Source organism: Pteronotus mesoamericanus, unplaced genomic scaffold (assembly GCF_021234165.1).
Source record: "Pteronotus mesoamericanus isolate MK-2021 breed Mesoamerican mustached bat unplaced genomic scaffold, CSHL_Meso_final scaffold_705, whole genome shotgun sequence".
Classification (NCBI taxonomy): domain Eukaryota; kingdom Metazoa; phylum Chordata; class Mammalia; order Chiroptera; family Mormoopidae; genus Pteronotus; species Pteronotus mesoamericanus.
This window is the reverse complement of record NW_026555326.1, coordinates 14857440-14879394: the sequence shown is the minus strand read 5'-3', so window position 1 is coordinate 14879394 and position 21955 is coordinate 14857440. Positions and strand designations below refer to the sequence as shown.

Here is a 21955-nt window from a genome sequence, read left to right as displayed (position 1 = left end):
TTATTTTTCCGTCTGTTGTACAAATATCCAGAGATGTGGAAAGCACACAGTCTCAGGGCAGGCAACAGCGAGGCTTTCAGGTAGGGGGCTGCGGCCTCAGGCCTGCCATACCCTGGCTCTGTGACCCAAAGGACACTGCTTAACCTCTCTGTGCCTCAATTTCCTCACATGTGGGATGGAGATAATAATAACCCCTGTACCTCACAGAGCTCTGGTACGGATTTGGCCTTCTCTCTCAACTTTTTAATCTGAGAGTTTGCAAGCCTCTAATTATTATGGAATTACTGTTTTTATTTCAAACAGTTATCCCTTCTAGAATCTAGTTTTTTCTAGAATGTGGTTTTGCAGCCATGCTTGAGTGTTATCTGGATTTCATGTTCCCTGATTTCAGTGCTGTCCACTTGTCTTTCTTTCGCACTGGTCTATTCTGGAGATCTTAACTGTGATTCATCCCTCGGTCAGCTGATAGGCAAGCTCCCCACAAAGTGTAGGTTGTTTACCTCCTGCATCCACAAAACTCCAAGAATGACTTGTTTTTCTTGTTTCCTCATGTGAATGGCAGTAATGCCCTAACATCTCCTGGGATTTAGGGTTTCTGAGGAAAAATCTGCCCTGTGTACTTCTAGAATTACTTAACTTTCTGACTCAGTAAATTTTTCCAGGAAAAAAAAAACACTTCCTCCAATTCTAACAGGAAAACAGAAAGCCTTATGATCTACCAAATCATAACATCCCCAGCACCACTCAACCTGCCAATTCTGGAGAAGTTTTCTTCATGCATGTCCTTGATTATGCGTTTGGCCAAATTATTCTGATTTCTTCCTCCAAAAATAACTCTAATTCTAGGGTTTAGTCTTGATTCTATAGCTTAAGTTTGTTCCCATTCACCCTCTTCTCTCATGTCTTTGTTCTCATTCTTGTCTTCTACATTCAGAGAGAACTTTTAAGTTTGTTCTTTACATTCCACATTTTTAAAAAATTCAGTGTCCCCGGTGTGGTGGGGTTTTTTTTTGTTTGTTTGTTTGTTTTGCTAAGACAATTTTAGTGTCCTGGAACCCTATGCTTATGTGAGACAGACAGGTTTTCATTTCACGGCTGCCCGCTCTTCTCCATTGCAGAGACCACATCTCCTTACGCCCTGTGAGGGGTGCCCAAGAATGTTCTGAGGTTGCTTTGTGTTCCTCATAATTAAACATTCTGCATCTCCAGGATTATTTTCCTCTTTCTTGATGCTGCAGAGTAGTTTCAAAGGCCTCACGTAGGATCCCTTTCCCTCCCCTCATGTCCTGTCTCCCTTCCTCACTCTCCTCCCAGCCCCTGCCATGAAATTCATCTTTGAATGACAGTGATCTGTTCAGGCCTGGCACAGGCGGCGGGATTGCCTTAGGCAGTTCCTCTGCCCTATGAGGTGCTAACCTCCTTCTCTAACTAGACCACACGGTTCCTGGGTCTAGCAGGCTTCATCCAGTGTGGCTGGATACGATCCCCACTAACTAGCCCTCTGATACCCCAAACCAATGATTTACAAACCTTTAAAATCATGAACTCTTAGTAGTAAAGAATTTTTGAGCATGTGCTCTCACCCTGCTACATGTATGTTGATTATAAATTGTACCCACACATTACTGTCTACCTACATATCAAAATATTAGCAGGGCTAATTTTTTAGATAAAAATAACTATGACTAGAAGTTCTGATCATTGCATCCCATTGTTCCTGGGATCCCCGCATACGGTCCACATTGGAGGTTGGGCCTCAAACCCAAGGGGCCATGAGAAACCACAGTCCTCAGCCATGGGTCCTAAGGCTCTTCTCAGCTGAGCCCACCCAGCACACCAGCCCTGCTTGGGGGTTCCCATGCCCTGATGCAGTGCGTTTGTCTCGCACATGGTCTCGCTCCTGCGCCCTTGGAGGTGAAGGCCCCGCCAGTGGCGGGAGGGTCTGTGGGAGGAGGGAGTTTCCCGCTCCCTGGCTTCCGGTTGGTCCAGCGCTGTGTGTCTGAGATGGAGACAGAGAGAGTGCAGGAGGGAAGCCTCTTGTCGTCTCTCTTATAATGGGGATGGCTCTGTTTTAATGGGAGAAAGAATGGGTGGCTGATTGTCTTTTTCTTCAGTTTCAGTTCCAGGGGCCAGCTCTCCAGAGTCAAATTTCTCATTTTGATACAATAACAAGAAAAAGATGAAACTTCATAGCATCATCACCAGAGTCCTGTCAATAGGCTAGAGATGCTGAGTCAGTCCATGTGTTATGGCTTCAGGCCTCAGGAGGGAAGAGCCCAAAGGGAATCCATTCAAGAGGCCGTTAAGTCATTTACAAAACCTGGCTCTGCTCACAAGAGCCAGGCTCAGCCCACTTTATCAATATTATAGGAGGCCTGGCTACTCCTCCAGTGGAGACAAACACACGCGTGTGAGCTGGCAGACCTCTGCTCAGGGTGTGCCAGGGAGGTCTGCTTCCCCAACCTGCCACCCTCGGCACTGGGGCGATGAAGGTCCCTCCACCAGCAAGGCTGCTCAGCATGGGATATGTTTCATGAGGAGGTTCCTCAGATGGGCTCTGGGCGGCCTGTGGGAGGCGGGCAAGCGGCCAGGAGAATCCCAGAGAATGCCGAGCACCACAGCTGTCAGGCCTCAGAACCCGTGATGTAATGCCCCACTGGGGTCCAAGGAAAACAAGCCTGCTGTTGTCAAGACCCTCCCCGCAACCGGCTGCTGTCCTCCCAACAGCAGGCTGTCCCGAGTGATTGCTAATTCCCCCTCCCTGCTTGGAAGGAGGAAATGTGAAAAACCTTTATCGTCACATAAAAGCCAGCCCAAGACATGAGAAATGTCTTTCGAAATACGTCTTGCTGAAGCGGGATTTCCATAGCAACTCCAGAAGAGTGTGTATACAAGTAGAGATAAGTCCAGGCTGACGGAAGCCGCCTGGAATGTGAACAAGCCCAGCTCCAGGCGTCGTCAGCAGGCGGGGGTTTTCCTAGAACCTGTCACGCTGTCCCGTGACCCTGCGCAAGTCATTTACTCTCTCTGCTAAGATGACAGGATCATTAACAGGTGAGGCTGAGAGAGATCAAGGTCATCTTGCCCACCTCGCCCTCCTGCCCCAGTCTGGGGCGTCAGTCCCCCAGAGCAGCCCCTCTTCTGGTCTCTATCCAGTCTCAGGTGGGTAAATTCCTGCCTCGAGGCCTCTGCCAATCTTGCTTAAAGGCAATCGAAGGCTGATTCTGAAAGAAATTGCTCGGTCTTTTTAAAGAGAAGTGTGCTGCCTGATTAAGAAAAAAAACATATTTATTCATACACATTTTCAGAGTTCTACAGGTCAGGTTCCTGGGAGAGAGTCTCCAAGACTCTGAGACTGGGATGCAAGAAGTTTGCTGGGGCTGCGCTGAGGATTCACACCAGTGAGGAGCGAGGAAGTAGCACTGGGCGGAGGGAGAAAAGCGCTGGGAAGTCGCAACAGGGGCCTCCAGTGACCCCCTCAGGGAGTCTGGAGCCTCGTGGCCTTGCTGGAAGTGAAGCGGCTGGGGCTTTGAACTCCTGCACTGACAAGTCCCCAGATGCTTGCTGCCCTGGGCAGGGGGCTCGACCTTGGCTGAGGCCACGCCTTTCGGCCAGGGCAGCTCTGGGCGAGGACTCGGCCATAGCAGACAACCCCAGCTGAGGGGATGGGGGCCTGGGCCTGGGGGAGGCATGTGGGTGATGCACCACGGTATCCACCACACTCGGATCTGTTTGAATTGAACATGAAGTCAGCCCTGAAGACAGAGCAATAAAACAGTTAAGCGTATAGACGTCAGAGGTGGACAAAACGGCAAGACTGGGATTGAAGTGCAGTCTCTGTGGCTGTGAGACTCTCGGATGGGGAAATGGCCAGGAGAGTCTAAGCCAGTTTCCCTGCAAGCATGGGATTCAGCCTTGGGTAGTGAGATAAATGTAAAGTTCAGAGTCAGAATCAAGTTCAAGTTTTGGCTTTACATTACTGGCAGCGACCTTGGGCTGGTACTTTTACCTCTGTTTCCTGGACTTTAAAATGGGGGCCATCATGCTATCTCTGGCATAGGTCTATTATGGGGCAAACAGAGATAACACAGGAAACAACTCGCCTAGAACTGGCACAGGCTACACTCCTGAAAAGCAGGAGCAATAGGAACACCCACCGTGGTTTTAATATACCTCATGTTAGAGCTAAGCGGAGCCTTTTGGTTGAAGGGCCTTTTCAAAGGAGAAAGGGAAACTTTAGGTGAGCTGCTGATTTGCTCATTGTTTCTCTGTGCCTTTGCATTGGACTTCAGCTAGGACCTGTCGGTCATGTCTGTGGACAGAGGCCTTACATGACCATTCAATGCTAAATTAAGTGCCACAGAGTACTTTGCAAACTATGCACTTTGAAACACGATTATTTCCCAGTAAAAAATAGTCACTGGCATTTGTTACATGTTCAGTAAACAATGAAATTTCACCTGCAGTTACTTTGCCCACGTTCAGCCCATTTGCTCATCTGAAATATCAAACACCTTAAAGGGCTATGCAAATTCAATTACTGTTGTTGTTAGAAGACTCCGCTTCAATATCTTAGAAAGGAAGAGAATAGGCTTATATATGGTAGGAATTGGTGTGTTCTAACCATAAGAAGGCAGCCACAAAATTCCCAAGAGTTATCGAGGTATCTCTATTATTACTATTAATTTTCACTCTGTTGTATTTCAGTGTTCGGTTCACATCCACTATCTTGTTTAACTTGACAACAAATTCTGTAAAGTAGGTATTATTATCCCCAGCTTGCAGATGAGAAAACTGAGGCCCAGAGAGGTAAAGTGACTGGCACGAAATTGTTAGCAGCTAGGAGTACTGTGAGGAGTTGGGGGTTGGAACCCAAGCACACGCTCTCTCCATTGCAGAAAGAGCGTCTGCTTACCAGAGGAGGTTCATGAAGCTTTGAAGCATCGTGAAGTATGGTCTCAAGTAGAGCAGATGTTGCAACATCAGCTATTGAGTAATGGTGGGGCTCTGAATAGGTGGGTGTTGCATGTCTCTGGGGATTTGTATGTGAGAAATGTCCCCCAAATATGTACTGGCTCACAGAGACTGACCTTGCCAGGCTTAAGGGCCCTTGTCCTACTGCAGAAGAACACCCTTAGTTTGACTGTGTGTCTGCTAGCCAAGTATCTGAAAGAAATGTCTGCAAACAGAACATCTCAAAATAGGTGGGAAATCTTTCTCAACTACCCACTTAAGATGTTCTTAAGCTAACTCTCCTTCAGACTTCTTTTGTTTATCTCTGCTGGGACAGACACTGGTGCATGGAAGATTTAGCAATGCAATTGTATGTGTTGAGGAATTAAGGGCGACTACCAGGATGCATGTAAGTCAGGGGTTCCCAACCCCAGGCTGCGGACTGGTACAGTCCATGGCTTGGTAGGAACTGGGCTGCACAACAAGAGAGGAGCAACAGCAAGAGCGCAGGCAAAGCTTCACTGGCATTACCACCTGAGCTACGTCTCCTGTCCCACCCCCACACCTCCACAAACCTCCGTGGAAAATTGTCTTCCCTGAAACTGGTCCCTGGTGCCAAAAAGTTGGGGACTGCTGATGTAAATTACACAAGGTGCTTGACCAAGCCTCCCAACGTATAGAAATAACCTCTTGAGTGAACATATCTTCCTTTTATCTCAAGAGATCCTTATTTTAAGATGAGGACACTGAGGCCAGGGAGGTTAAGTGACTTGCCCAAGGTCTCGTAGTTACTTCGAAACAGAATCCAGGTTTCTAACCTAGGTGCTCAGACCCTACATGTGAAATCAGATTAAAATGAATATCCAGGATCAGCCAGAAAGGGAGAGAAGTCACCAAGGGCAGCTTGAGGGTTGCAGTGGAAGGAGACAGTCCAACCTTGGGTTCGGTGGTGGCAGTTCTGAGGGGCTGGCATTTTGTCAGAGCTATATCCCCCTATTTTTTGTTAGTGCTATTAGGCTCTATCCCCCTACTCTCCCACAAACTGCTCTCCTGAGACACTGCCCAACCACCAGCCTCCTAAAACAATGTTTCTCAAAGTATGTTCCATCAGTACAGAGCCTCTCCAACTTTAAAGTGCGCACAAATCACTAGTGAACTTGTTAAAATGTGGATTCCATTCAGGAGTCCTGGGGTGAGGCCTGAGGCTCGGCATTCTAACAAGCACCCAGGAAGGCTGACGCTGCGGGTCTGTGGACCGGACTTTGAGTAGTGAGGCATCAGCAATGTTATACACTGAAAAGTGTTTGTGGGTGAATACTTTTGAGAAAATCTGGACTGAATGAAATCAAACCCGTTTCATTACTGTAGGACTCCTCAGAGCCTCTAAAATGTTAGTGAACGTAGTTCATTTCCAATAGGAACAAATAATACAAAAACTGCTGTATTATAACCAGAAAAAGTTTAACGATGTAACTAGAATGAGTTGATGCATTTTGGTTTACAAAGAGGGAACAGAACAGGAGTAATATTGTACATGCATTTCCCCAGCTTACCTTGGTTTCAGTGTTCCCACGTTGCAGTTCATGTCCAGCCTGACTGCGCCCTCCCCTTTCCCATTTTCTCCTTTGAGGTGTGTGGGCGCTGCCCATCTCTTCCAACAGGCATACACATCCTGGCACCCTGCTCCTCCTCCCTCCCCTACTCTGTGCAGCTCTGTGCTCAGAAGACGAGGGCTGAGTGGAGAACGCGACCCGCAGGAATACCTTTCGCAGACGCGGACGGTCCAGGCCGCAATGATCCACAGCGAGATGCTGAACACCAGCAGCACGGTGCCCGGGCAGATGGTCATGAGGGTCTTCATGACAAAGCGGGTGTTGAAGTTGATCTTGTTGAGGGCCCCGATGCTGCGGGATGAGGCATCCGTGAAGAGCTTGCTGTGCAGCAGCATGACGCGTGCGATCAGGTACAGGCGCAGGAACATGGGGATGGACAGGATGATGTCCACATCGGCCTCCGCCCGCGAGGGTGTGTAGGAGAAGGCCAGGCGAGCCGTCCAGAAGAACTTGTACTCGCCGGGGATGGGGTGGATGGCGCACACCAACATCTCCAGACTGATGTAGAGGATGCGCTCATAGGTCATGGCTATCCGCCAGTCATCCGCACCATTGTCAATCACGAAGAGCTGGTGAGAGCAGAGAGCCCATTAGTGTGGCCAAGACCGAACCCAGGCTGTAGAAGGGAGGGCAGGGCAGCCGACCTGCCTCACGGCCCTCTCTGGAGCCTCGCTTGTGTGGTGAGCGCCCTGCAAAGAGGGCGAGGAGACCTGGCTGAGACAGTTGCTCTGGGGACTTCCACTTCTGTAAATTGCTTCCCAATGTCCCCTCCTACTGGAAGGTGACCTCAACCTGACTGTTTGAGGAAGAGGAGGAGGAATAGCTCATCTGTATTAAAAACAGTTCCTAAGCTCCTGCCAGGCCCCGAGCTAAGCCCTGGAGGGGAATCTGGAGATGAAAAGTTGCGTTTCCTTCGTGAGTGAGCTGGCACAGGCTGGCACAGGCTCCCCTTCCCATTCGGAGAAGGCACCCGCAAGTGTTTGCTGGCGGTGCTTTGCTCTCACTCAGAGTAGCGGGGCGCTCATGGTGCGGGCCACGGAGAGGAACTGCCTGGGTCTGGATCCCGATCCAACCCTACCTAGCCTAGCACCCAGCAAACGTTCTATAAGTATTAGCTATTATTATTTTTAGCATTATTAATGCATGGGGTCTCAGACTTTCTGTAGAATAAGGACTCGAATCCGTGATGTCTAAGCTCCCTTCCAGCCCTAACCTTCCGTGAAGCCGAGATCCCTGCTGTCATGCCAGGGGGAAAGAGGAAGCAGCTGAAACCAGCATGTACTGAGCACCAGCTGTGCGCCCAGCCCGGGCTCGTGTTGGGGTTCACATATAGGGAAGGGCCCCAGCTTTCCTCTCAAGGAGGTCCCACCGGGAGGACTCAGGGTTGAACAACACAGCTCTGAGCATGAGGATCAGAGGGGGAACTATGGGGGGGGGGCACTACGGGAGCCACTGGCTGAGGGGCCCACCTCAGCCCAGGTGGCTCTAATTAGGAGGGGGTGATCCCTAAACAGGAGAGGGTACCCAGCACCGCACCCAGCCTAGACTCCCCACCCCCTTTCCTCAGTGCCGCTAAGCCTGAGTGTTTCTAGACACACGTTTCCACCGTCTGTGGAAACAGGGAAGACCTAATAGCTGCTCTAAGGGTTCCCTCTCCTCCTAAATGTCACCAACAGGCCAAGCCATGGCAACGTGACTGCCTGGCCAAACTCTTCAAATATAAAATGAAAACCATCCACTCTATCTATAAGAACTGCCTCAGGTTACTATAGTAACTGGGTTTGCTCTGGGCAGGAGCTGAAGCAACAAGTCACAGATTCCTTTGAGTCCCTGATGGGGAACAAGACTGTACGGCATCCAAGTTAAAGGGAGGGCGCATCATACTGCCCTACCTGACGGGGAGGTTCTGGGCCGGGGCGGTTCTGGGCCGGGGCACTGCTGCCACGGCCTCTCTGGCGCCCGGCTTCGGTTTCAGTTTCCTGGCGCAGTGCGGGTGGGGGCAGCCTGCAGAGCAGAGGCAGAGGCCAGCAAGCTAGACTGAGGTCTCGCACATCCAGTTGTTGGCTGTGTGGTCTCAGGTGGGTCACGCCGCTTCTCTGAACCTGTTTCCACATCTCTATTATGGGATTATTAACCTTGACCTTGCCCACTCATGAGATTAGTGTTGGGATCCAATATTACAGATAATAAGACAGAATGTGCTTTACTAACTACTCTAATAATGTGAGGGATTATTAAGACGCAGCCCTGGGGAGTGTTCATAAACAGTGCCGGGGGGAGTGTGTTGAGTGGGGGTGGCGGCGTATGAATGGCGGGAATCAACCCTCCCGGTGCCGATTGAGAGGCTCTGCTCATTAGGGCCCCTGTGCAGGGATTTGCGGATGTGCAGGGTGGGCAACATGTCCCAGAAAATTCCATTGCTGCTCCTTCTGATGACAGCCTGTGCCTGCTCCCATCTGACCCCTGGAAGCACAGCTCCCTCAGCGTATCAGATAACAGACACCCCGCCCTGCTGCGTCCTCTCTGGACCCTGCTCATTCCTTATAGATTACAAATCTCAGTTGTGAACATATTCGTGTTTACTTGGATTTTGTCTCTCTTTCCCCCTAGAGCAGCGGTTCTCGACCGGGCTGCAAGTGATTAGAATCAGTTGGAGAACTTGCTCAAAAATGCCCGTGCCTGGGCCACCCAGTCCAAGCAAACCTGGATCTGTGAGCGTGAGGCCCTGGCACTGGGGCTTTTCTTAAAACCCCCCAGCTAATTCTAAAGCGCAATCCAGATTGAGACGCACCAGTCACAGCTGGACGTCCAAAGGGACAGGGACCGTATCTTCCTTGTTTTCTGTGGTATCTCCAGGGGTCAGCTCACATCTTAATTTATAGATGTTCAGTAAATGCTTGTTTAGTGAAGTAATAACTGCCACTTACTGTGTGACTTTAGATGACTAAGCTCCCTCTCTTGGGCTCAGTTTCCTCCTCTGAGGAATGAGGGATGGATTAGATGATGTGTCTTCTGCTCTGAAGAGCCATAATTCTGTAGCCTTATGCAGCCCCTCTTGCTTGGTACCTCCTACCTCTTGTGTCTTCTCAGGGCACGTGGGCTCTCTGGAGACAGGACCCACGCCTGGCTCATTTCGCCTCTCGTCAATGCCTGAGACTATGCTTGACAGTCAGTAGAATTATAGTGAATAAAGTAAGTGGATGGCTGTGTCATATAAAGAAAAGGAGCTTGCCAGTGGCCCCTGTTAACCGCTCAGAATGGAGATTCCTACAGGAATCTCATTCCTAAGCCTGCAACTAGTGAAGTCCCTGATGATTCAGCTTACACCATGGGAAAGACACCACCTGGGTGGTCCAATCTGGAATAAATTGCTGCAGGTGATCTTCAAGCCTTAGGAAGTCCCAGAGTTAACCTAGAGCCAGGATCTCGAGTAGTGCTGGACCAGAGGAGCAGAGGGTGCTGTGCAAGCAGCTCCAAAAAAGGGCCATCCTCCCCTACATTTGGTCTTGGCTGCCCACCCAGCCCTAGTTCTAGAGCAGCCCGACTGTTTGCCCTGATGAATTCTGAGAGGGCACTAGGGTGATACGGGCAGGACCCGGCACGGCCCACTCTGGGCTGTCACGGAGCAGAAGCCTCAGGGGCCTGGGGCTGACAAACAAGTTTCCTCCTGACCTGGCCTGGGTGTTCCCCTTGTGTGCTGGCTTCCCTGGGTGGGGAAGGACAGCCACGTCCTCCAAGTTGCTGAGTCTTTCTGCCTCCTAAGCCCGAAACAGTGATTTCACTCATGTGGGGTATGGCCAGCCTGCAGAGGCTTCAGGGCCAAGGCCTATGGTCTCCTGACAGTGCCCTGAACAGAGCTGGCTCCAGACCTAATTCTCCTGCCATTTAACTGAGAGCCCTGGGGATTTCAGCCTGTTGGTATAATTCTGAGAGCTTTGAGAGCTTTGGAAAGGAGATTTTGTGTGACAGAGCAATTCCAAACTTGCCTTTAAGGAGCTTGTACTTAGAAAGGAGAACCAACTCAATGCAACTCAACTCAACTCAATTCAATAAAAACAATCAGTAAGAACCATATAGTACTTGAAATTTGTTAAGAGAGTGCATTTTGAGTGTTCTCACCCACACAAAAAAGTAATGACGTGAGGTCACGGATGTGTTCATTAACTTGATGGTGGTCATTGCTTCACAATGTATGTGTATATGAAATGATCACATCATACATTTTAAATAAATACAATCTTGTCAATTGTACCTCAATAAAAAAGAACCAAATAGGTGAGGATCCTGTGGTGATATAAACATGAATCAGACTCATATCCCATAAATCAGCTCACAATCTCAAGTGGCTCTAGCATGGGAGACACCATTGGGCCCATCTTGAAAAGCTTTTGGGGCAGGATGGGGTTTCAGTGGTGCCGGGAAGACCTGTGTCACACAGACCTCATATGGCAGCTCATCCCAATGGCCATAGGCTCCTCCCATCCTGTATGTTTGCTCCTTCACATGTGACTTTCCCTCTCCCAGCAAGGTGTACAGTATATATCTCAACCCCTTGAGTCTGAACTTGGCCATGCGCCTGCTGTGGCCGATGGGACACGAGAAAATGTAATGCAGCAGAGGTCTGAAAAATGTCACTGCAGTGGAGCTTGCTTTTTACAGCCAGGCATGCGAGTGAGGCCGTCTTCGACCAGCTACGTGACAGGAGGCAACCCATCCACCCCCTACCCCATGAGACCAACAGAAGAACAACTGGGCTGAGCCCAGCCCAGGTTGCCGACCCACACAATCATGAGCTAAATGATTATTGTTTTAAGCCATTAATTTTGGGGGTACTTTGTTATGCAACAAAACAAAACTAGCTCATGCACTTACTTAGCACGTGTATTAGAAGAGCTGAGTAATTTGCCCAGCATTTTAGCTTGTCATGCCTCAGCCCCTAGAAGAAACTCCCACCCCCACATAGCTGATCAATCAGGGTTGGCCAGTCTGTTCAAGTAACACGGTAACTGGATGGAGAGGAGGTCATTATCAAGGGGCAAGTCAGCTTCCCCCACCCAGTGGCCACATCATCTCGTATATCAAAGAATAACTCAAAGTATTTTAAAAGTTATTTTGCAAGCCATTTAATGATTTTGCATGCAAAATGTTTCTCACATGTGAAGAAGTCAGCTGGCAAACTGAACCAAGATATAAAGGCAAAACAGAACTTATTGGGTGTGGGGGAGAGAAAAACTGCAGGGAGTCAGGGAACTGTGAATCTTTTGGGAGAATTTTGGTAGTAAAATGATTTTCCTGGCAGCTAGCAAAGAGGTCGGTGTGGGTTTTACATCCTTGAATCAAAATTATCAAAGAAAACAACTTCAGTTATTTATGGATTCTTCAGAAACCCTGGAATTTTAGCTGTGGCACATGGGTGCATAACAGGTCCCCCCCCCCCCCACCGGCACCTTCAGGTCCCTCCTGTCTGCACCGCCGCCTCAGTCAGACCAGGTCTGCATGCTTCCTTTTCCTTTTCGGAGTTTCTCACAGTTCCCTGTGGAGGTGCACACTCTGACGGGCCATCTGGTCACCTCAAGACAAGTCAGTTCAAGTGGAATTTCTGGCGCTTCAGGCCCGGAACAGGCTATCTTGACAGGCATACAGCCACCCTGGGGCCTCCAGTGTCACCCTGACGGAGGGCTCAGCTCCAGGCCACAGGAGCCCCTGTCTTTCCCTTGGAAGCACACAGGAAACCTGCCTTTTTTTTTTTTCTGGTAAATAAGTGTGAAGTTGATTCATTGGATCCACTAGTTTCTCCATTCTATTTTGAAAGCCTGAGGCCTTTCAGGTTCTTTATTTAAGCAATATCTTTCATTAAAATGTTCTCAGCTGTTAGGGGAGATCCTGCTTAGACACTCGACCAATTTGAAAAACTTTCATTCCTGTGAAACTATGAATTTTTTTTTAAATTACAGGAGAGAAAATGGAAAAGGCCTTTTGTGTTCTCTATTGTTCTCTCTCTGTGAAAGAAAAACTCCAGGGAAAATTTCCATTACTAAAATATGTATATATATACATACATATATATACATACAGAAAAAAAAAGTAAAAGGAGAAAAAAACTGAAAGGTTTTCTTAAAATCCAGTAATAATATATTTATTTTTTTCAAACTTCCTAGAGCATATATTTGGCATGTACACCATTATGATAGGCGTTTCCATGGAAACGACATCAAAAGTCCTGTAATACCTAATTAGGTTTCCCCAAGGACAAGAGCTGATTGCCGGTGATGAAATGAACTCCTGGATTTGCAGTAATGGTTAACATAAAATTTCTAGTCAGCAAATGCACCATGGAACTAGATGAAGAAAGGAAGGAAGGAAAAAAAGAAAAGCAAAGGTAGGAAAAGGAAGCTCTAGAAGGGGCTAGCACGTAAGCGGGCTGTCAGAAAAAAAGTCTCTGATTCCACCAAGACTCCCAGGGGGCTGGGGTCCAGGCTAGGCAGCTCTGTCTTTCGAAGAAGGAGTCCTCCCCATCTGAAACTGCTGGGATTTACTGAGCCAAATGGCACTTGGCCATGTGTACTATTCCATGGTGGCCCTTTGGCCAGGCCAGGCCAGGGTTGTCCTGAGTGCCCCTGGCAGAGTTCACCTGTGGTTGCATGAGAACCCAGGAGGGCTTTTGAGTCTGAAGTTTTCTGAGACAGCCAGAGACCAGGGGGGACCACAAACCCTTTCCTGTCCCCAGTTCTTAGACAATGAAAGCCAAGGTACAGCATTTGAGGAAGCCAGTGTTTTTCTCTCACATGGCAAGGATTTCTTGAACACTGACCACAGCACCACTGGGGACGCAGCATTCGGCCACTAACCCTCTATTTGTGGGCAAGTCCCTCTTCCTCTCTGGGCCTCTGATTGCTCATCTGTAACATGAAGGGTTGGATCTAAATTGTGGTTTTCTACTTTCTCTGAGCTGTGAAGTCATTTCTTCTAATGAGATTTTTCATATAAGCCCAATATGGAAACAGATAAACTGTTCTAGGTGAGAGCATAGAGACAGCATTCAAAGACCAACTCATTCACCACCTCCTCCAGCCTAGCTCTCTGTGGTGCCCTGTACCTCTCCATTGAGCCATTTAGTTGGAAAACCATGGCATGAACCAGCTAGCCTCTAGTTGGAATGAGGGATAAGGTGCAGTGCTAGAAATAAATGTGCTTTGGGTCTAGTTCAAGAAATGCTAGATGCACAGGCATGGAGCTTACCTAGATCAATTGGTTCATTCATTCATTCATTCATTCATTCACTTACTTATCTTTAGAGCTTAGACACTGTGCTAAGCTCTAGGGCTATAGCAAGAACAAGTAGACAAGGCTTCTGTCCTCATGGAGCTTAGATTCTAGTGGGAAAAAATGATAATAAATGGGTAAACCCTTTAATTTCATTGAGTGATGCCTGCTAGGAAGAGACTAAGACAGGTCAAAGGCAATGCGAGCTGTCTGGGTAGCGGCAGTGCTCTCTGAGGAGCAGACCTTGGAGTGAAAGGTAAGTCCCGTAAACGCATGTGCTACAAACAGAGGGGATAGCGCGTGCAAAGGCCCAAGGCAGGATGGAACTTGGAGAGTCTGAAAGATGAAAGGAAGGAGGCCAATGTGGGAAATAAATGAGGGTGGTACCAGATGAGACCAGGAAGGTAGCAGGGCCCGGCTCACTGGCACCTTGGAGGCCATGAAAGAAGCTGCATGGAGAGAGGAGACCACAGGCCTCCGCCCACCAGGCGATGTGCACTTTGTCACCACTTTCTGAAGACAGACTGTCACAGGTTAAATACATGACTACATTAGCCTGCTTGGTCTGCCATAACAAAGTACCAGAGACTGAGTGACTTCATCAACACAACTCTATTTTCTCACAGTCCTGGAGGCTGCAGTCTGAGATCCAGGTGCCATTAAGGCCGGGTTCTGGTGAGAGCTCTTCCGGGCTTACACACAGCTGCCTTCTCGCCACGTCCTCATGTGGCAGAGACTTCACTCTCTCTCTCCTTGTAAGATTGCAGTCCTGTCAGATTACACCATTCTTGGGATATCATTTCATCTTAATGACCTCTTGAAAACCCCTTCTCCAAATATGTCACATTGGGATTAGGGCTTCCATATATGAATTTGGGGGGCACAATTCAGTCCATAGTAGTGTCCTTCTGTGTCAAAATTACCCTGCAGCCCAACTACAGGCCAAGCCAGGTGATTCTGCATATACTGTCTCATTGAAAACAAGGAAGTGACATTGTGCCCATTCTGCAAATGAAGAACTTAAATGCACAGAGGCTTAATCCATTTCCCAGGGCCCTGCAGCACCCTATGTGCTCCCGGGTCCCCTGCCCTTTCACTGCCAAGCAGAACCATCTGTGGGGCACTAGACAGTTCAGGTTACTTGGTTATATTCTAAAAAAGTAATTTTAAAAAACAAAAACAAAAACACACACAGAGAACTCAAGCTCACTCTTCAAAGTGTTCATTTCTCAAGAGTCTTCAGTGACCACAGAATCAATGTACAATAAAAATAGGCTGGGTCCGCACCCACATTTGATTAGTAATCCAGATTGGTCTGTTCATGGAACTAAGGCGGTTGCTTTCATTTCCACAGACAGATTATCCACATATCTTCTTTCTCATCCTCCTCGAGGTAGATCCGGTGGTGGAATGTCCACTGGGGGAGGGGAAGGAACCATCTTTGCTTAGGAGCCACCTACATACCTAACATATTTGCTAATGAAGAAGGTTTCTTTTGGGCAAAGTTGGGGTGGGGTCAGAGGAGACCAACACAGGGCTCCATTTATCTGCCCTAGAAATGAACAGGAACATTGGAGGTTAGGGATTGTGGGGCAAGGGACCAGGGGGAGAGGGGAAATGGCTGAGGAGCACTTGGGGCTGCTCAGGAGGGGGGACAGAGGCCACTCAGAAGCAGCAGGAACAGTCATGAGACTTTCAAGAACAAAACTATGTCAAGTTCAATGACATGTTTTTTGTTGTGCCACCATCAACATCACCCCTCTTCCCTTGCTCTTAACCCACAGGAAAGTCAGCAAACGCAAAGGCCTCCATCACGGGTCCTATGGGGACGAAGGGGCCGGGCGGCGAGCCGGTGCCTCCAGAGGTCACTGTGTGCAGAACAGAGCTGAGAATTCAGCAGAAGCGACAGTTAGCATCAGAGGAGCTGCCAAAAGAGAAACGGAAGCTCCCAAGGATGCCCAGAGACTGTGACGAGACATGGGCCCCCAACTTGTGTGGGGTGAGAGTTCAAGCCCAATTCTATTTGAAGCGGTAAGAGCAAGGTGGCACTTTCCAACCCTTGGTCACGGTGGCCCCACCCAGGTATCACAATGCACTCCACCCCATCCATCTTCCGCTCTGCTGCAAGAACGAATGTTCTAAAATGCAGACCAAACTGTTACTGCCCTTCTTAAAGCATTCCATGGCTCCCCAGACCTTTCAGAATCAAGTCCAACCTCTTAATTGTACTTCTCTAAACAGCCCCAGCCACCCCACCCCACCCCAACTTGGCACTTCATTACAGCCAAACCAAGTTACTCATGATCCCTGAACTTTTGTCCATTGGACTTTGTACAAGCTGTTTGTTCTTCTCAATTTCTTCACCAGGGAGCTCCTTCTCTCTCCTGAAGATCCAGATCAAGCATCTTTGCACACATCTTGACGGGCCTCTTCCTAACCCCAGCCAGGGTTAAGTGTCCTTCTTCAGGACTCCCCTATCCCTGTGCCATCGCAGAGACAACCCTCATATGGCAGCTGCATGGCCAGAGGGTCCGGAGTGCCGGCACCAATTTCAGGGGAGATGGGGAGGGAGCAGGGCGGCCTCTGCATCAGGCACTGCGGATGGATGGCAGCCTCACAGGGAACCAGGTTCTGCGCCGTGTGCTTCGCAGGTACTGCCTCATTTAGTCCGAATCAGCGTTGTGATTAGGTATTGTTATTCCCATTATACAGATAGGGAAACTGAGGCTCAGAGAGATTAAGTAATTTGCTAAAGGCTATTGAGATAATAAGGGGCAGGCCTAGGCTCTAAAGCTGGCAGGGGAGAGGAGGTACGGGGGACATGTTCCAAAGCCCACAGGCTTGACCACTGTGTCCTGGTCTCAGGCTATGCAAGGTGGGCTTGGTGGGGTGACTCTGGATTCTACCCAGCTCAGGCCAGGCCAGTGGGTGTTTCTGGGTACTCAGGCCAGGCCAGTGGGTGTTTCTGGGTATCCTGGCAGTTCAGGGAGTTTCAAGGTTTCTGAGCACCTGCTAAGTCTGGGGTGAAAAGAATTGTTTTTCTCAACAGGAAGCTTTGGGTAAGTTTCTATTTCGTTTTGACACATGAAGGATCCTGCTGAGTGCTTGTGGAATAGCAGTGTGACCTCTGGGGCTGCGGGTCCTGATCCACTGTCACTGGACCCTATTCGCCACTGGGGCGAGGCTCTTGAACCCTGGCTCAGAGGGTGTTTTTGCAACTAAAAATAAGATTTCTGGGTCTTACCACAACCTGGGGTGCTGAAGAACCAGGTCAGGACCAGGTGTTGATGGTGGGTGGGGACTGTTTGCTTTCCCCCAACTGACTAATACCTTCCAGTTCATGCTCAACGACTAGCTGACACCCCTCATGGGAGTTTCCGGAACCCCAGGGGAGCAGGGCCTGCAAACGCAGCAGCCACAGCCCAACGGTTGTCCCGACTTGCTGGCTTGGTCCAAAGTGCCTTTCTTTACGTTAATTCTCTTAGTCCTCACAACAACCCCACGAGAAAAGTACTGTTATTTCCCCTGCTTTACAGATTAGCCCGCTTCCCCAAGACTGCGCAGCAAGTGAGTAGTGGTGACAGGATTTGAACCCAGAGTCCACACTCTCAGCTACCAAGCCTCTTGCACTCCCGGCTGAAACGGGCCCGTCCATCTGCTGGGCTCCTTGGGGACGGAACATCTGGACTCAGGACACACAGGCTGCCCAAACGAATGCGGAAACGATGGCAAACAGTCTGAAACTATGACAGGTTAAGGGGAAAAAACTGTATCAGTGTTTCATTATTTCTATAATTCTCCCAAAGCAAAATAGCCTTTTGCAGCATATACACAAGATGCAGAAAGAAATCAAAGAATATTGAAAAGAGAGCTGCTAATAAGAACTGCTAATAATAAAACAAAACAAAACACACCAAACTGGGAACAATCTGAATACAACTCAATAAGGAAACAGTTGAATAAGTAATGGTGGGATCTATTTGTACTGACTTGGAAAATATTCATGATGTATATTAGGTAAAAAGAGAAAACTGCAGCATAATGGGTATAGTGTGATTCCTCTTTAAAAAAAACACACACACACACAAACATATAGAAAATCCCTATATATGTTGATTTTTTTTTTTTATGTGAACACACACACACACACGAGGTGGTAAAGCCTGTTTAATCACCAAATGGTTGATGCCTCTTGGGCACCTCTTGGGGAGGTGGGGGTTGGGAATTAGGGAAAGTACTGATTAATTTTTTTCTTTAATAATTTGAACACACGTCTATGTTAAAACAAGCCCATGTTGCTTCTGTAATTTTGAAAACCCAATGAAGTATTTTTTAAAATAATTGCCCTGGGGAAAGCCTCTAGTTGAGCTTAATGGGGGTGTTTTAAGCACCGTCATTCTCGGAGGGACAATGAGCTCCTGAGTCCTGTGTCTGCCCTGTAATTTTCAGTGCGGAGCTCTGAAGCCCCCAGGAGGCCCCATCCCAGGATTTGGTGAACAAAGCCCGGCTGGAAGGTGTTAATAGCTGGGCTCATCTCACAGGTCTCCTCCCTGCCCACCCCACCAAGGCCAGTTCCGTTACCTGTTCCTTAGGGCTTCTAACTAAACCACCCTGTGAAATATAGCTCAAATGTACATAAATCGAACAAAGACACTTAGTTCCAGGCCCACCTCTCGTGCGCACTTACACAGCAGGCGCTGAACGCAGCGCTCCTCAGCAGAGGCTCGCTGGAGCTTGGCCACAGTGCGCCATGCGCAGTGCCAGGCTCCAGAGGTCACAGTGAAGACTGGGATGCAAGCTCTGCCCAGCTGAGAGCTTAGATGTCAACAAAGATAGCCTCGCGAAAGTGACCAGCTTGGCAATGAGGGGCAGAGGAAAGATGGTCGCTATTTGCAATTCCGGGTGCTGTGGCACTGCATTGTTGGTGCCCACACCTGGTATTGCCCTGGACCCAGACACGGGGGCTCCTGCACTGCCCCCTCCCCACTAGAGGGCCGTGCTCCCTCCCCCTAAGACTGGATAGCGAAGAGCTAGAGAAATTCCTTGGCAAGTGGAATCGGGAAGCTGAGACGCTGAGGCGCATAGGGGAACCAATGGCTGAGCAATCTAGAGCCAGGTGCAGACGGTCACCAGGGCGGAAAGCCTGAGCAAAGCCCTGAGCGTCTGGCAGGGGCAAAACTGGGAAAACAGGAACCGCACCCCCAGGGTAATCCTTCCTCCCCTGCCCTTTCTTTTCTGGGGATAACATGTGGGCCTCAGTTGTATTTCAGCTCCAGGCCCAGAAAAGCAGCAGAACCAGGTGGGCTATTCCAGGACCAGCGGCAGCGGCAGCGACTAAAGGCCCCCTGCCCTGACAGTGAGCAATCAGTGGAGACCATGCCCCTGAAAGGCCACACCTGGAGAACGGATGATTGTTCTGCTAAAACCCTCCGTGAGATCTCCCCTGAGATTCCTGCCTGCAAGGGAGAGATAAAAGCCTCAAGACAAAGGACCGGGGTACTGTGTGCTCTCCCTCTGAGGAGTAGCTGGCGCAGGTTTCCTTTGCCTCCCCACCAACTCCTTTCTTCACAGGCAGGAGTTTCCTAAATTCTAAGGCAATTGGCATCTGGCAGCTTGTCCCAGGCTAATCCCCTGAACCTGTTCCCAAAGCCCCCTTTTCTGACTTCCCAGTAGGCTAAGGCAGGACAGACAAGGGTCTCCGGTTGCTTCTTCTATCCTAAACCTTTCCTTGCTTCGCTGTCCCCAGCTTTAATAAACGCACCCTCATAGTCGCCCGGACTTGCGTTGTGAAATCTTTCCTACGTGAAGTCAAGAAGCCGCACACTACCGACTGGCCCTAGGCAGACAGCTTAGGGCCAGGCCCTGTCCGGTCACACCTCCTGTGGCCACGCCTCTCCCGAAGGAGCTGATGGGGGACTCAAGAGTTGGAAAATTTCAGTTTCAGGTACTAGTTAATAAGCTTACTAGTTAATGCATGTAAAAAGCTATTGTTTCGGCAGGTACAGCCCACCCTGACTCCAGGGGACCACAAGCAATCAAGGTAGTATCCTTGAGCCAATCAATTGACCTTTGTGCTCCAGAGAGACCATAAGCAATCAAGACGGTACCCAAGACATTGTGTTCCAGCGAGAGACATCCCACGGCCCAGGACATAGACAAGGAACATCATCAAGGACACACGATACAGGACCCAGATAGAAAGTCATCCCTCAAAGAAAGGATGTTAGGGAAATTGCCGGACTGCAGCTGTTATCTGATTAACCTCTTTTCTGAATTCCAATCCCTTCCCTACACTTTTTTCTCCTTATAAAAAGGCTGGCTTGAAAGGAAGTGAAAGATAGTCTGCTAAGGTACAGAACCCGCCGTCTTCTCAGATGGTCGGCCACCTGAATAAAGCGCTCACAGTCAATCCCTGCCTCTGCTTATTGGGCCTGGTAGTGACAGGCAGCACGAATGCTGCCTTTTCCAGTTTCACAGCCAGGAGCCCAGAGTCCAGGGGCCCTGCCCGCCCCCACCTTGTAACCCAAGCTTCGAATATCCAGGACCCCCAACTCCCTACCTGAGCCTGCTGCCAGGACTCACGCCACCCCCTCGCTCGTCTGTCCTGCAGGCAGACCGCAGCTGCTTGTAGGTAGAGCTTTAAGCCTGAAAGTGGCCAAAGGGCAGCTGGGGGTGGGGGGTTGGATAGACCTTGGGCCTGAGGGCTGAGGAGTCTACAAGAAACCTCAGAGTACAGGATGAACCAGAACAAAAAAGGAAGGGCATGCCCGGGGCTGAGAGCTGGAGACTCGGGTGCCTCCATCTGAGGCTGGTCCAGGGCCCTCTGAAGATATCAGAGGGGGGTCTGTCTATAGCCCTTTCCAATTGTCTGGGCTATGTGTATATTTCAGCAGCAGCTATATTTCCTAGACAGTTCCAAGGTCAGACAAACAGGACCCCGGTGTTCCCTCTAGGATAGCCTGCCCTTCCAGCCTCTCCTTCCATGGCACACCTGGGCTCCCAGACTCGCTCTGAAGTGGCTTCTGCAGAACACGAGTCTTGTAGTAAGCACCATAAAAAGGGGATCCAATGAGCAATATCTGGGAAATGTCTCTGGAAGAGTCACAAGGTTCATTCACATATTCAAGTTTCTGAGAATTCATCAATAAAGAAAACTGGTCAGGTTTGAAATGTAGTTTCTCAAACTCATCTGACTATGACTCTTGTGTTGGAATAACAGCTGTTAATGTTTCAAGGAAAACTGGAGAGCAGCAAGTGTGGGGCATTCACTGTAACAGGCACTGGAGTTCATCTTTGGGGCATCTATGCTCTGTTAGAACCAAACAGTCTTCCTGAAAGGCTCCAGCTCCTCCCCCGCTGAGTATACCAAAGCCACCAAACCAGTTAATGTCAACCAGCACTGTCTGATGGCCTCCTGGAGCCACGCATATCCGCATGTAAATAAAAAAAACCCGTAGGTATTTTATTTAACAAGCATATAATGCTTACTAGGTACCAGTCACTCTTCCCAGTGCTTTACAAATATTAACTCCTAACAGCACTGTGTGGTGGGCCTTAATGTATTTTCCCCACTGAAAGAAGAGGAAACTGAGGCACTTTGAGGTTAGGTGGCTCACCCAACGTCACATGGCAGTAAGTGGGAAAGCCTGGGCCGGACCCGGGCAGCCTGGCTCCAGAGCTCATGTGTATTAGTTTCCTACTGTTGCTGTAACAAATTAGCACAAAATCAATGACTGGAGAAAATACAGACTCATTCTCTTCCCGTTGTGGAAGCCAGAAGCCTGAAATCAGTCTCTTTGGACGAAAGTCAAGGTTGTCCAGAGGTTCTGACTCTTTTAGAGGTTTGGGGGTGGGGGGGTTGTTCCCTTGTGTTTTCCAGCTTCTAGAGGCTCCTGCCTTCCTTGTCTCCCAGCCCTTCCTCCTGTCACTCTAACCTCTCTTCCGTTGTCGAACCTCCCTTTGCCTCACTTTTATAAGGACACCTGTGATTATATTTAGGACCCACCCAGAAAATTCAGGATTATCTCCCCATCTCAAGATCATGAATTTGACCATATCTGCAAAGTTCCTTTTGCCATATAAGGTCATAGTCCCAGATTTCAGGGGTCGAGACTTGGATATTTCAG

At 49.1% G+C, this 21955-nt stretch overlaps 1 protein-coding gene across 2 annotated transcripts in view; it reads right to left on the bottom strand.

The window, feature by feature from the left end:
- The window catches only part of KCNN3 (potassium calcium-activated channel subfamily N member 3), a 139829-nt gene that overhangs the window by 46971 nt on the left and 70903 nt on the right, over positions 1-21955 (bottom strand). For both annotated transcript variants that reach the window (XM_054562990.1, XM_054562991.1), the window contains exon 3: positions 6717-7135. In XM_054562990.1, coding sequence (XP_054418965.1) covers positions 6717-7135 — 419 coding nt within the window. The remainder of the gene's footprint in view (positions 1-6716; positions 7136-21955) is intronic.